General features: G+C 35.3%; 1 protein-coding gene and 1 non-coding gene across 2 annotated transcripts in view; one reads left to right on the forward strand and one right to left on the reverse strand.

The window, feature by feature from the left end:
- DSG1 (desmoglein 1) overlaps positions 1-15,808 on the reverse strand; it is a 35,647-nt gene that overhangs the window by 5,298 nt on the left and 14,541 nt on the right. The window contains exons 7-14 of the mRNA XM_023207494.2: positions 14,545-14,679; positions 14,095-14,280; positions 11,712-11,971; positions 9,895-10,034; positions 8,306-8,590; positions 4,635-4,768; positions 4,221-4,290; positions 2,031-2,239 (exon numbers count right to left, since the gene is read on the reverse strand). Coding sequence (XP_023063262.2) covers positions 2,031-2,239; positions 4,221-4,290; positions 4,635-4,768; positions 8,306-8,590; positions 9,895-10,034; positions 11,712-11,971; positions 14,095-14,280; positions 14,545-14,679 — 1,419 coding nt within the window. The remainder of the gene's footprint in view (positions 1-2,030; positions 2,240-4,220; positions 4,291-4,634; positions 4,769-8,305; positions 8,591-9,894; positions 10,035-11,711; positions 11,972-14,094; positions 14,281-14,544; positions 14,680-15,808) is intronic.
- Positions 2,758-2,863, forward strand: LOC111539800. The gene has a single exon (XR_002730787.1). It is a non-coding gene; the product is annotated as a U6 spliceosomal RNA (small nuclear RNA).

The following is a 15,808-nucleotide window of genomic DNA, read 5'->3' on the forward strand; positions in this document are numbered from 1 at the left end:
AACTTGAAGGACATAAAAATGTGCTGTTTTGTTTTTTGACTGGAAAAGGTAGTTCATAGTTGAGTTGAGTTCACTCAGGATTTTGTTTCTTTCCTTCACATGGAGTGAATATGATGATTCTGTGAAGTTTTATTGCAACATGGCTTTTTCAGCACAGCAACAGGAAAATTTGACTCTGGATCTGTTCTACAAAATTAAAGGTGACCAAAGACATTTTAAAAAATATAATCTCTCTAAATTCAAAGTAAAAGTTCAAAGACATATATGATTTTGTTTCATCTTTGCTGTTCATAATAGTGGATTGTAAACTTTCAGGTTAACAGAAATACCTTATAGGAAACCAACTCATTGCGCCATTCATATAAAAAAAAGTTATTGGCCGGGCGCGGTGGCTCAAGCCTGTAATCCCAGCACTGTGGGAGGCCGAGACGGGCGGATCACGAGGTCAGGAGATCGAGACCATCCTGGCTAACCCGGTGAAACCCCGTCTCTACTAAAAAATACAAAAAAAACTAGCCGGGCGAGGTGGCGGGCGCCTGTAGTCCCAGCCACTCGGGAGGCTGAGGCAGGAGAATGGCCTGAACCCAGGAGGCGGAGCTTGCAGTGAGCTGAGATCCGGCCACTGCACTCCAGCCTGGGCGACAGAGCGAGACTCCGTCTTAAAAAAAAAAAAAAAAAAAAGTTATTGAGCCTTTGCTATTTGCTATTTGCCAGACACTCTGTGTTTGGAACTTAGCTATGCATAATGAACAATACCAGGTATAGTTCTTCTCTCACAGAGCTTACATTTTGTTTGAGTGAGACAGACAATACAGAAGCCTATGGTCAGGAGGTGGCAGATGCAGGGTAAAGAAAAAGGAAATGATGGGTGTTGTTCTTTTAGATAGGGTAATCAAGGAAGGGGTCTCTGGTAAAGTGATATTTGATCAGAGAGTGGAAGGAAGATATTTCTATGTTATTAAAATATAATATAAAATATTTTGTTATATATATGAATAAGTATTCCTATGGTTATCAACAAGTCTCATTAATGTCTATTGCTATTTGAAGGCTTTTACCAATATTTTATTTAAAAATATCAGCCACTCTTTAAACCAACCACTAAGTTAGTTAATGAACCATTTTAGGCCAGAATGTAGAAGGACAGAAATGTTTTTCTAGTTGGTATCAGGGACAGGAACTTCCTGAAGGTTGAGTATCACATGGTGTGTAACCATGGACAATTACATCTCTTCCTGTGAATGGCAAAGTTAATTCCCCTGCAGCTGCTTCTCCAGGTTTCATGCTCTTCCCACCACCTGCAGCTCGTTCTTACAATGTTTTGGAAGTAGACTATGGCTCTTGATCCCACTTTTATTAACTATTGACTCTGTGTCTAGAGCTGAACTATGTACTGGCAATGTAATGTAGAGAACATATGGATGAGACACTAAAAGTGGTGGTAAACATAAACTGACAGATTTCAGCAATGATAGGTTCTATAAATGTGTAAACAAACTACTGCAGAAATAGAGATGAGAAAACATTACTCCTATTTTGGATGAGAGGGTTAACTATAAAAACTTTGGAGGGAGAGTGATATTTGGACTGGGTCTTGAAGGATGGGTAGGAGTTTGTGAGAGACATAGTGGGATGCAAGCATTCCAGGACGCAAGCACAGGATGCGCAAACGCATGGAGATGAAAAGTCTGTGGCAAAGGTGCTCAGCAAGTGGAGTTGATGGCAAGGAGTAATTGGAGATGAGAGGAAGGGTTCATTTTGTGAACAATCTTAATTAACATGTTAAGGACTTTGGATTGCATGCCATGAACAAAAGAGAGCTGAGAGCCATTGGCTGTTCTTAAGTTGGGGAGTAAAGTGCTCAGGTCAGAGCTTTAGATCTATAATTAACAGCATGGATTGTTGGACACAAAGGCTGAGAATCTAGTTAGGAGACTCTTGCCCAAGCCCCTTTAGGAATTAGTGAAAGCTTGGGGTGAAGAGCAGCGGGCACATGGATGGCGAGAAAGACATGTGGCTAGGGACCTTACCTGACAGAAGTAGCTTTCCATGAAATTCATATTCAGACCTCCTTCTCTACATTCCCTCATAGAATTTCTTCTTAATGTTCCAGAGTATTCTTGACATATCTCAGGCATTCCTGAAGTTTTAACTCCCTCTGTTAGTTCAAATCCTGTCATTCTCTCTCCTCCTCCCAGATCTTGCATTTCTCTGCCACCATACTCATTTGTATAAACTCCTAAAAGTGTTGATCAAATTAAGTTTATTTTCTTTAGTCTATCATAAACTAAAAAATTAACAACTTGCCTTATAATACATGATTTTTTCATTTAGGTATGCATTTGTGAACAAAGAAATAAAAAGATAATACATAAAGAAATGAGATATAAATACAATATTGAGCTCAAAATGATATTATTAATTTGTTAATTTGATAATTATCTGTTGAGAGATTACTATATTCTCTGCTGGAAGTGAAGGCTGCAGAGGACTTATAAAAATCTATGCCCTAGAGAGTTTGATTTCAACCTGAAGGAAATTGGAAGAAAAATACTCAAATTCTGAAAGTTAAAAAAATAGTGTAAGAATGCCCCAATGTGTAACTAGAAGCACAGGACATCCTGAAAAAGACATGAGAACCACTGGCTTTCAGAAAGGAGGCCATGGCTATGTGAGGAGAAAGGTTTTCATGAAGAATCTTGGGTTTGCACTTGGATGTGAGGAGTAAGTGAAAGCCTGTTACTGTACTTGAGGTAGGTACTTGCTTCAGTAGCACATACACTAAAATAAGAACTATACAGAGAAGATTAGCATTGCCCCTGCACAGGATGATACACAAATTGGTCAAGTGTTTCATCTTTTTTAAATTAAAAAAAAAAAAGAAATATTTGAGGTAGGTGAGATAAAATGATGGCTGGGACCGTGGAACTGCTATGGAATGATGAATGTTGTCAGTGGGATATGTATCCACTGGTTTTAGTACATGAAGGATCTTGAGTTTGGGAACAGTGTGTTTTTCATGCTTCAATTGTCCTTGGTGCCTCTTATGGTACTTTGTTCAAAATCTGTGCAAAAGTTTGTGGACTTAATGGGAACAAATGCATAGATAAATACTGATGGATTTGATGATTTGATAAGTCTTGAGAACTGTTTTGATGTTAGTGAATGTGAGTCAACAATGAGATTCTGCTTTTGAGGTGAGAAGACATTGGGGTTGTTAATGAAAATGGACAAATCAGGTGGAGAAATAGATTTAAAGATTACTGTGTCCAATTCTTTGAATAAGTTCCAGTTCTACAAGTTATACACATTTCTATGCCTGTTAGAGTTTAAAGTAGAAAACAATGGTTACTGTTTAAAAAGACTAAGAGAAAAATAAGCTAACCAATAGTATTATTTACCTTGAGAAAAGTAATGTGATACAACTATTTTCACAGATATGAGATGTTATTTTAATTGTTCTTTTATTATAGTGGTAGTTATCCACTTACTGTGAAATTCTAATTGTTCCCTGGTTTCTGCCTGTGAACTGGTCTAGATTCCTGTTTTAAGGCAAGTTGTATTTGTACAGTCTTACCCATGTGCTACAAGAAACTCCACCACGTGCACACAATCTCAGTTGAGAGCTTTGAAAGATTTTGATAGTGTTTCATCTACTTGCTTTGAATTAAAGAAAATTGGACAAATATTTTTTAGGTAATATTTGTGATGATGTTGAAAATGGGTGTAATTTTTTTCTTTGTTATAATAAGCAACTAAAGTCAAAGCAATTTTGAATTCTTAAATTAATTGTGTATAAAGATTTTAGCCTCAATAAATGAGCACAGGTCTATTTTAGTTGGGTTGTGCTTTAATTTGAATTAGTGTATACATGTGTATGAAATATGTGTGAATGTATGTTAATGAAATTTGCTCTATTAAATTAAAAATCTTGACTAAAACTTACTCATGGTTACAATTCAGTACTTCTGCATATGTAGAGATCCTAATTTGGTCATCTTGTAAGTACTCTTTGATGGTTGAGGAAAATTTTTAAAATGCAGCATATAAGAATAATAATTACTGTAGGTTTTTCCTTGCCATTTAGTTTACAAATTATTCATTTAAAAAAGAATGATGTAAACACTTTTGAAGAAAAATAAGAGCATCAAAAAACAATATGCAAAGAGAGAAAACAGACTTCCTAATCATTTGAGTTGTTAAACAATTTTTTTTCTTACCTGAGTTGTCAATGCATTCAATTATATTTGCATTATCAGGTGGTATTTGCGGTATGACGGTGGTCATAACCTAAAAGACAGGAAACAACATTGCCATTTGTAATGACCAATGACTGTAATCTTTCTATAGTCATACATTTGGTTTATTCTCAAATTACCTCAGATTTCCAAAAAAAAAAAAAAACTATTTAGGAAATGCTGAAATCCATTTAAAATTTGAACTTCACTTAGAAAACCTTCCCTGGTTACTTCCATCTAATTTTATTGTGCTTTTGATTCCTCTTCATTTTCCCCATTAGCTTTCTCAGCACAAAAAACAGCATAGACTGTGAGTGATGGCGGCCATCTTGGTTCATGTGTAAAGACTGAATTTCAGTGACTACCAAAGGCTGTTTATTAGAATGTGGCACTTACCCCGGGTTCAGGCTGTGGTCCTTCTACCGCCCATGAATGAATTGCTCCATCTGAACATTCAGGAACAGGCTCAAAGCCACCTGCACTACGAGGAGCACCTCCACAATCACAACAAATCATCAAAAATGGGACCACTGGTGGTGGAAGGATAGTAATACTAGATTAGCGCTTGGTGCAAATAAAAAACAAAACAACCTGACTTTTTATGGTCAAATTTGAATTCCTAATATAATTCCGGTTGGTTCTAAAATTTTGAAAGTTTCAGAATACAAGCTGAATAATGGTCAGAGCCCAAAGCAAATGGGAGCTTCTGTGTATTAGACTGCAGTCAATTTTAGTTTGTTTTATAGTATTAAAAATTATAAATAGTGGGCCTGGCATGGTGGCTCAAGCCTGTAATCCCAGCTCTTCGGGAGGCGGAGGCGGGTGGATCGCTAGAGTCCAGGAGTTTGAGACAAGCGTGAGCAACATGGTGCAACTCCATCTCTACAAAAAATACAAAAGTTAGGCGTGCATGGGGGCTTTTGCCTGTAATCTTAGCTACTCCGGAGGCTGAATTGGGAGGATGGCTTGAGCCAGGGAGGTTGAGGCTGCTCAACCTGGGAGGTGGGTGGTGGTTGTGCCACTGCACTCCAGCCTGAGTGACAGAGTGAGACCCTCTCTCAAAAAAAAAAAAAAAAATTACAGATAGTATTACATTATTAAAACCAATTAATCTTTCCATGTCATTATTTAGAAAATATTAAAGGAGAGAAGAAGGAAAGGTGAAAGGTCAGGCAATATAGTTGATCCTTTGTGTTCTCTCCTCCATATCTTTATTTTCTTCCTTTCACGTATGCTTGCCTTTATTTCAACGGTAAAATCTTATTCATGCTTCCAACAACTCTCTATGAGGCTACTATTTCCCCCTATGCAGGTGTCTTTTCTTTCAACAACTCTTATACAAATAGAAAACATCACGCTGCTTAGCAGTGTCTTCTGTTGTTAATCAAGTAGAGTTTTCTTATTTTTCTATGTATTATCAGCCTCTTATATAATCTAATCTTGGTAATGGTTTTGAATAAATGGATGAAAGAAAGAATTTGTAAATTAAAAATGTGAAGAAGGAGGAAAGGAAAAAAGAAGGAAGTAAATTAGGGAGGAAGGAAGATAGTAAGGATAGAAATAAGGGAGAGAGGGAGAGAAGAAAAAAGAAAAAAAGAGAAGAAGCCCATGTGTTGGTTTTCTGAAAATCTACTAGAGGATACTTTGGGTCTACAGGTAATGATGACTCTAAGGCCCATATATAATTTGTAAATCTTTTATTAACTACCGTACCCAGAGGTAGTCAGCAACATAAAAAACCAACTCAGGCTGGCCACGGTGGCTCATGCCTGTAATCCCAATACCATGAGAGACCAAAGCAGGTGGATCACGAGGTCAGGAGATCGAGACCATCCCAGCCAACGTGGTGAAACCCCGTCTCTAATAAAAATACAAAAATTAACCAGGTGTGGTGGTGCACGCAGGTAGTCCCAGCTACTCAGGAGGCTGAGGCAGGAGAATCGCTTGAACCTGGGAGGCGAAGGTTACAGTGAGCCGAGATTGCACCACTGCACTCCAGCCTGGGCAACAGAGCGAGACTCAATCTCAAAAAAAAAAAAACAAACCAAAAAACAAAAATCTCAACATGAAAGTCAGGTATTATTTACAGTAGTGATAATCAGCAGTTGGGTAATTAAGTTGCTCTTATGAAGTATTAAATTTAAACATTTTGCAATGTAAGTTGTAATCAATATGCATAACAAATAGAGAATGAACTCTTTTCATATGTATTTTATGTTATATTCTGCAACTTCACTAGCATTTTTGCCTTCTTCCTGTCTTGGTTCATTTTGATGAGAATGCTTTTTTCTTTCTCTCTTTCCCTTTTCCCTGTTTCATAGAAATTTTCCTAGTTATTACTTCAATTAATCTTGAGCCAATAAGAATAAACTCTTATTTGTCAATGTAGAAATTTCATTTTTTGGAAATATGTTTTAAATTTTGGAAAAAGAACTCCAGCTTTAAGCTGTGTTATCAACATGACCAGACTTCTTTAGATGAGTCCAATGTTGATGAAAACTTAAAAAAAAAATGAGTTGTTTAAAATCAGAGAAAACCCAGTTCACAAATAAATGTAGCAAAAAATATCTGTCGCTGTTCATGTGCAAAGAAAAATGAAAGTAGAAAAAATGTTTTGCATGTAAGTGCTCTGACTTTATATTTTGTGTGTGCGTTTGATTTAAATATCTGAGGTACCTTCTGACATTAAGATTTTGATTCCACATTTGAAAATGACAATGTTTGCATTAATTTAATTGTAATGTGCAGACTACAACCTACTTACTTTAGAGGTCCTGTTCTCATTTCTTAAAGACTGTGCCATGTGGTTTATCTTGCTCTAATTTCTATCATCATTCAAGGTAATGTTAAAGGCCACCTGGAGAATCCACTGTATTCTACCTTTATGGCTAGACCTTTGACTAGTGCTACCCTAGTGGCCATAGAACACGCTAAATGCTTCATGTGTGGTACTTCTTTTTCATCATCAAAGCATTGTTTTAAGGTAAGTATTATTTCATACATGACAAAAACAAGGCTCAGAAAGGTTAGGTGACCTTCGGAAGAATCAGACAATTAGGCTTAGAAACCAGAGTTTAACCCTAGGTCTATTTGACTCTTCTTTTATTAATACTATGCAGTGTTAGTATAAATAAAATCTCTTTGAGACCTGCCTATCTTTTAGTCTAAACTTTCACCATGCTGTCGTGCACTTATTTTATTTCTTGCACATTGGAGTTCTTCATTGCAGTACCTTGCACTCTCATTCTTTTGGGTTTTTGCACATAGTTTTTTTTTCCTTGTATTGTGTTCCCTTTCTCTGGTCCATCAGCCTAACTCTTATTCATCTTTTAAAACGCAACTCAGAGTTTACTCTTTCCCTGTAGCCTGCCTTCCTTCCTTCCTTCCTTCCTTCCTTCCTTCCTTCCTCTCTCTCCCTTTCTCTCTTTCTTTCTATCTCTTTCTTTCCTTCCTTCCTTCCTCTCTCTCCCTTTCTCTCTCCCTTTCTTTCTTTCTGTCTGTCTTTCTTTCTTTCTTCCTTTCTTTTCTCTTTTTTGACTGAACCCCTGCCTCCTGGGTTCAAGCAATTCTCCCGCCTAAGCCTCTTGAGTAGCTGGGGTTAGAGGCACCTGCCACCATACCTGGCTCATTTTTGTATTTTTAGTAGAGACGTGGGTTTCACCATGTTGGCCAGGCTGGTCTTGAACTTCTGACCTCAAGTGATCTGCCCGCCTTGGCCTCTCAAAGTTCTGGGATTACGGGCGTGAGCCACCACACCCAGCCCCCTCTGTAGTCTTTTCTGATTGTCTTCTTCACTGCAATAGCAATTTGAGCTATTGCTTGTTATGGCATTTCCCCATTACATTGAGACTTATTGCAAATAAGTTTTTATCCTCCACAGTCCTGTAAGGGGTCAAGAAGTTTAATTTTTTTCACCTTGTAAACCCAGTGCCAAGTGTAGAAATTTCTTTATAATTGCACAAAATGAGAGTTTGTAAAATACGTTTTATCAAAGAATCAGAAAGCGTATCTCTTCCCCCACCAGTTTTTGGGGGACACATATACATAGGATTTGCTAAAGTACTCACATCCTAAGACCAAGAACCCCATGATGAGCAGTCCAATGCCAGCAGGACCGAAATGCACATTGTCTGCGAACAATGGGAAGAATCCTCCGTTATTGTTTCCATTAGAAACTGGTTGCTGGGAGACACCATAACTTGTGCTGGTTTCATAGTCAGTGGAAGAAGTACTTTCTTCTCTGCCAGTATTGGTACCGTCAGTGTTTGCCTCTGTATTATTAGTCCTGTCATCTCCATCAACATTTTGAATGTTAATATTAATTGTACCAGTGCAAGTTCTTTGAAGAGCATCTGTAATAACGTTCATAATGGAAGAAATATTTTAGACATTTAGTGTAGTAATGGTTGGACAATACTGAATTATTCTTTACATCAATATTTATTTCAATGTCTTTATTCCCATAGTTTCTCCTCACTTGCCAAATCATCCCTTGTTTTTGACTCGGTTTTAAAAATCAATTAAATTATTATATTATTATTATAGCTATTAGTCAGAGTAATACTATTTATTGGATTATTTCTTTACATTTGGATATTATTTATAATTGGACATTATATATAATTTGGATATTATATATAATTTGAAAAGTATAGAATTACAGAAAGAAGCAAAACAAAACCAGAAACCAAATTCATGGTAGCAGCACCCAAGGACAACCCTCGCTGATATTTTTTAAAATGGTCTTTTGTCCTTAATTATAATGCCTAATGGTTGCTCATTATTTATGTTACACTGACGTGATCATATGGTTCATTCCATTTGTTTTTACTTTAAGCTATAAGTATTCTTTTGTATTTTAATAAACTTTTTATTAACATAGTTCCTGATGGTTATATAATTTTATATCAAATGGATCATGGTTTACTTACCCAGTTACCTATTATTGATGTGGTTTTCAATATTTAATTATTAGTGCTGTCATTAACATCTTGTGCATTCAGCTTGTTATATTTAAACTTTTCCTAAGATTATTGAAAGTGGAATTATTCAGCAAAAATATGGGAATAACTTGAGGTTGTTTTTGTAATCTTTATTACATAGATGTGAGCTCAGTTGTCTGACTTTATTAATTGATGTAACCCTAGAATCTGCCACAATGGCTGACATTTAGTTAGGACTCAATTATACACTTTCTAAATAAGTGAATAAAAACATTTCTGGAATATAACAGAAATACGTTTAAATCCAGTCTATATGATATCAAAGCCCATGTCCTTTCAGCTCAACTATGCTAATCCTGCTGTTTTGTTTTTGTTGCTATTTTTATCATTATCATCACATCCTTCTAAACCTATATTGTTATTGTTCCATTTTAAAAAAGAGACAACAGCTATAGATGGATTAAATAACTTCTCTAAGATTCTATAGCTAGTAGGTGATGGTAGAAGACACAAATCTAGTCTTATTTCAGGACTCACGATCTTAGCTACTAAATTATACTGCCTCAAGTTGTTAAAGATATGAGTCTATAATGCCCAATGTGACAACTTTTGTTGGAAAGGGGTTACTTTAAAATGCAATAATTAAAATTTTATTATCTTAAGGTATACGCAACTTTCTCTAGAAAAGATAAAAATGTCAATTGATTTCTTACCATCTATAGAGAGAATTGTTCCTTGGTATTTTCCTCCGAGCATATTATACTGTTCCCTGGTAACTTTATTTTTCAAAGTGATTTTGCCTGTTCTTGAATCAACAGCTAGCAGATCAGCTGGATTATTTCCCATTACATATCTGTATTTGAAAGAAAATGATACAGATTAATGTCAGCTATCTAAAAAAAGAAATTTTAATTTAAAATGTTTTTTTTTTTTTTTCCAGTGAGTAGTTGTAACCCCTAGATATAGTTTCCAATTACTAGAGACTTTATTTTTTTTCAGGGCAGGCTTAGCTATATGGGGCCACTCAGGGGTACATCCAGATTTACATTTAAGAAAAAAAAATTACTGAGCACCCATTTCTGATGGAGTGTCCTTTTATGCCCAGTTGGATGTCAGAACAATCCTTTGATGCTTGCAGTCTCATTTTCATTTGATTTAGGTAGCAGCAGAACTATTACAGAAGACCCAAATCCTAGGATTTCCTGGGCTGCTCCTAATTCTAAACTATTCTTTTACAAAGAAGTTATTGCATCAGCTTGGCCTGCACTTCCCCCCTGTTTCCACTCCTCCTCCCCGTATGCACTAGAAATTGGCAAGACCTCTTTTGAATTCCAAAATATGGCCTTGCCTTGAGCCTCTATTCTATTATCTCCTCATCTTTGACTTCCATGTTTTTCTTCTCATCTACTATTTGTGAAACAAACACTGGTCAGGTAATTCTGTCTCTGTCTCTAGCATTCTGCTAAGCTCTAGGTTGGGTCTACCTTCAGTGAATTCACTCCTGTGGGGTACAAGAGAGCTCATCAGCAACATAGTACAGTGTGACAGGACCTCTAACAGAACTACTCACACTATGTGAGGAGAACACCAAGAAAGAACTTTTAAAATACATGGGTGGGCTGAGTGCGGTGGCTCAAGCCTGTAATCCCAGCACTTTGGGAGGCCGAGGAGGGTGGATCACCTGAGCTCTGGAGTTCGAGACTGACTTGGCCAACATGGTGAAATCCCTTCTCTACTAAAACAAAAATAGCCGGGTGTGGTAGCAGGTGCCTGTAATTCCAGCTACTTAGGAGACTGAGGGAGGAGAATCGCTTGAACCAGGTAGGCGGAGGTGGCAGTGAACTCGGATCGAACTACTGCACCCCAGCCTGGGTGACAGAGTGAAACTCCATCTCAACAAACAAACAAACCCCAAACAACAAAAAATGCATGGGTAAAGTCCTTCTCCCATTCTTCTTGTCAGTCACATGTGCAAACACAGGTACATGTACACGCACAGATTTTCTTTTGTGACTTGGTAGAAATATTTGCATATATAGTTTTAAAAAATGACATGGCATAGTTTTCCTTAATATAACTAATTTTTCATACCAGTGTTATTGACCAATATTGAATGCTGAATAAAGTGAAGAATATAATTGAAATGAGCTAATAAAACCTAATTGATTTAAAGCTGGGCAGATTTGCAATGGGAGAATCATTCCATAAACTCTTCTGAGGGACCAATCATAGCCTATAGTAATCAGCTAACTGATCAGTAAGATACAGAAATACAGGAGTGTCAATACTTTCGAGATGTATTATTTTCACATATCACATCTTTACAGTTTAACATCTTACATCTTGCATGAATTTTTACGTTTTCTTAAGTTAAACATTTTAAATGAACAGTTTATAGTACTTTTTACAATTAAATGATAGTTTCAAAAATAATGAAAGTACTTTAACTCAGATACTTATAATCTATAAAAAGAACATATGTACTTAAGTTCAGTGTGTAAGGAAAATTAGTTGAAAATCTCACTCTTACCTAACAGTCGTTGAAGGTCTACCTGTGTCCAGGTCAGTAGCTACAAACTCTCCCACTTTATCATTTGATCCCATATTACCAGTTACAACATATGTCTTTGAACCTGGACGAAACACTGGGCCTTCAATTACATTTAACACAGTCACAGAAATTGCAGTTGCTGTCAGTTTATACTGAGACATAATTGAATGATGAAATTCAGCTTTATTTCTGACACCAATACTAAGTTGCAGATTCTGCATAGCTTCATAATCTAAGGGCTAGAAAATACAGAGTAAAATAGATTTAGTATAAGAAGAGCAAATGTTCCAGGTGAAAGAGAAATCCTTTGATAATAGCAAAAAAAAATATGATTCTCTTTCTTTTATGAAACATAAATGCACACAAATACACAATTTTTAATCTTTAACTGCTGTAAATTTGTGCAAATAAAGTAAGAAACAATTCAATTGCCCTAGATTCATTGTTGAAAAGTTGCAAACGTATGACACGAGCTGTAGTTCTACACCAAACAAATTAAAAACTTAAAATAATATGGAGAGTGAAATTTATGTATTTTTTAGTGCAAAGACAATTTATCTTACCTTCAATCATTTTACGTTTTTCAGAAAGTAGCTATTTATTACACAGTATGGGTCAGATATATTAGGGTTTCAATCATTTGAATGGTTTTATCCATAAGAACTATTTAGAAGAAATTTCACATCTGTAAGTGTGACTCTTTGAACAAATCAGATAATATAACGTAATATATATACTATAAATAAATATTTTCTTCAACATGTTCTAGGAAATATTTATCTCATAAAATAATCAAGTAGTGATTTTCTTTATGAAAAATGATATTGATATCTATAACACATGAAATCCACAGACAATTATGCCATTAGGCCCATATATACCAAATATATTTTTCTAAAATTTCACAAGAGTAATTTAGATAAAAATAGAGATTCACGCATTGAGCTCTCTTATTTAGCTAAAATTTTGAATATTTGTTCTAATGTTGGTTTCATTCGTAATTCAAAGAATGGCTGTAAAATCAAATGTATATATACATTACACACACATAATATATATATGTATATAGCTATAACAAAGGATTTAGTAAAAGATATCTCTGGGCAAACGATTATCATTCCCATTTTACAGATAGAGATATTGAGGACGGATAGGTTGAATAATTTTCTAAATAATATAATAGTTGGGGCAAAATAGATTAGACTCCAATTTCCCCAGTATTGAATCCTAAATAGTATCATGGAAAGAATGTGAACTTCATATCTAGAGAAAACTAGGTTTAAATGTTGGCTGTACTACTTACTAGCTATGAGAACTTACGCAGGTTCTATGCTCTCTTGGAGCCTCAATGTCTTTATCTGCAGTATGGAAATAATATAACCTAATTTGCAGGGATGCTTTGAGGAATAAACTAAAGCACCTGCACACTGTCTCAAGTTAAATATAAGCTGTAGGCATGGTGACACTTTAAGAAGACACAGGAGGCAAAAAGTCACAGATTCTTATGGGGACAGAGTTGTTTGAGAGTCTGTTTTCCAGGCCTATTCCGAAAAAAAATAGTTAAATAAGGATTATATTTTAAAATACATATTGCATGAAACATATACAATCCATGCACAGCTGTTGTAGATTTTAAAAATGGACTCTGCAAGTTGTGTAGCACAGGGAGAAACTTGACTATCAGCTTCCTAGGAGGCAAATTTTTTTTCTCACATCTCATGAAATTTTACTGCAGGTAAATGTGGACCATTAATATGGGGAGGACATAAGAGCATTCAGTTGTTCTGGACCAGTTGACTTGGACCAAATTTCCAGTATATCTGTGTTCCTAATAAGCCTTGATCAGCAGCCACAGTGAGATGGGAGTATGATAATTCTACATTTATAGTAATTTAATTTAAACTTTATGAAAACACACTGGAGGAATAAACACATTTTTATTTACATGATGGATATTCCACATGTGTAATAATTGACTTACAATGTTGACATGGACACAGTTTTAAAGCCCCTATTAAATATGCTTTTAAAAAATTCTTAAAACATTAACCTTAAGGATTAATTATACTTTGTTGTAAGCATAAAATATATTATTTTAAAGGTGTTTTCAATTTATATGATCTATTTGGGAGTAATGTATTGACAAAATGTTTTAAGTTAAAATTCAATGCCTGTTTTTAAAAAATGATTATAAGCAGAAAGACTATACTAAAAAGCTCTATGTTATATATAAATTTAAAACACAGTAATTTTTATTCTTTCACTAAGTCAAGTTTGTGAAATGTTAGCATCATTTTATTTTAAGTTTAACATTTTGAAAAAAGATTAAGAAAACAAAATATTTAGGATAATTACACCATACCTTAACAACCTTTAAAATTCCCACATTTGTTCTTTCATTCATTTCTATTTCAAACCAATTTCCTTCATTTCCAGAGATAAAGAAAATTACTGCCATCCAGTTAGCTGAGAACTCTTCATCCAAATCAATTATTCTAATTTGGAGCAAATTTGAATTTAGAGTATTTTCTTGAATATCCACGCTATACTGAAAAAAGAAGTGAAAACTCTTAGCACAAACTGTGTGAAAAAGAGAACTAGAGTAGATTTATACTGGAATGTTGTAGTTTTCATCTCATTTTTCATTGCTTAACTCCATCTATTCTTGCATAAGAATAAGTAAAAGGTATGTGTGTACATTTGGGTTGTATGTCAACCTAAACATAACATGTGCCTCTGTAAGTAGAATTGTTCGTATATGTTTTAGTATATAGTGAATTTAGAGTTATTAATTCCAAGAACAAATACTTACTGAAGACTGTTCCATGTAAGGGATGTTATCATTGACATCAAGGATTTTAATGTTGCACTCACATTCCGCTGACATGCCATCTGCCCCGCCGTCTCGGTCAGAGCCTCTTACAGCAAGAGAATACTGGCCATATTGCTAAAAATACATATTACAAGCAATATCACACTTGACGTAGACAGCCTTTACTTTGCCTTATGTAAAGTTCTTTGAAATGTTGGCTCAACATTTACATAAATCTACGATAGAGGGAGGGTTAACACAGAATATGGAAAATCCACAGGTTTCATGTGATTATTCCCAATAATGCTTATCATGCATTACTTAAATGAGGCAACACTTTTTAAAAGACTTCATTTCTTATTAATAATAATATGCCCAGACATTGAAAAAGTTTATAAAGGGTAAAACAAACCAGAATGATCTCAAGGAGAGAGAGTAAGTTTACCAAAAGTTTATGGCATGAAAATTTCATAACCTAAATAATCAGCCCCGAGCGTGCAAGAAGCATATAGAGAGGTAACATAGATTTGTGTTTTGGGAGGTAGTGGATTGTGGCAATGGAGTTATTGGTGATGTATCTATTTTTGACTCTATTCAATGGTGCTTACATTTCTAGAAGCTGGTAAAAGCTATGGAGGCTTTCTTTGACCTATGCAAAAATGCGCACTCATTCGAAATGATGGATATGATTGAGGGGGTTTTATGGAGACATCTTGAGGTCTCTCCATTGACCCCAGGTTGAGAATATCTGCTCTGGTGGCTTCCCAATGGCTGCAGAGTCCCTTTCCCTCTGACAGCCCTTTCTTACAGTGCTTTACCATGAAAGCTCTTTTGACATGAGCGAAACCACACTGGGCGTTTAAGAAAGTTTGAGAGAGAAAAAAGTAAACATTTAATTTCTTCTAATGTTTATTTTCAAACATGCATGAAGGGAGACCTAGGTAACTTAGAAGCTTTTAACATTTAGATAGTTAAAGAGTATTAAATAATGTGATTTATCCTAAACCTAAAAGTCATCAGCAAGAAGATTGTCATTTTTAATAATTAAAACAAAATCAATTGAATACCATCAGAAAATAAAGCTTCCTCACTTATGCCCCTAATGTACATTTAGGTCAGCAACATTCTGTTAAAAGACAATATTTTTTAAAATAATGAAAAAGCACATATTTTAAAACTAAATCATGAAATCACATAGCATGCTAGAAACCTCACAATGCTGATTTTACTCTGTTAACAATCACTAGTTATTTTCTTATTTGTA

Source organism: Piliocolobus tephrosceles, chromosome 18 (assembly GCF_002776525.5).
Source record: "Piliocolobus tephrosceles isolate RC106 chromosome 18, ASM277652v3, whole genome shotgun sequence".
Classification (NCBI taxonomy): domain Eukaryota; kingdom Metazoa; phylum Chordata; class Mammalia; order Primates; family Cercopithecidae; genus Piliocolobus; species Piliocolobus tephrosceles.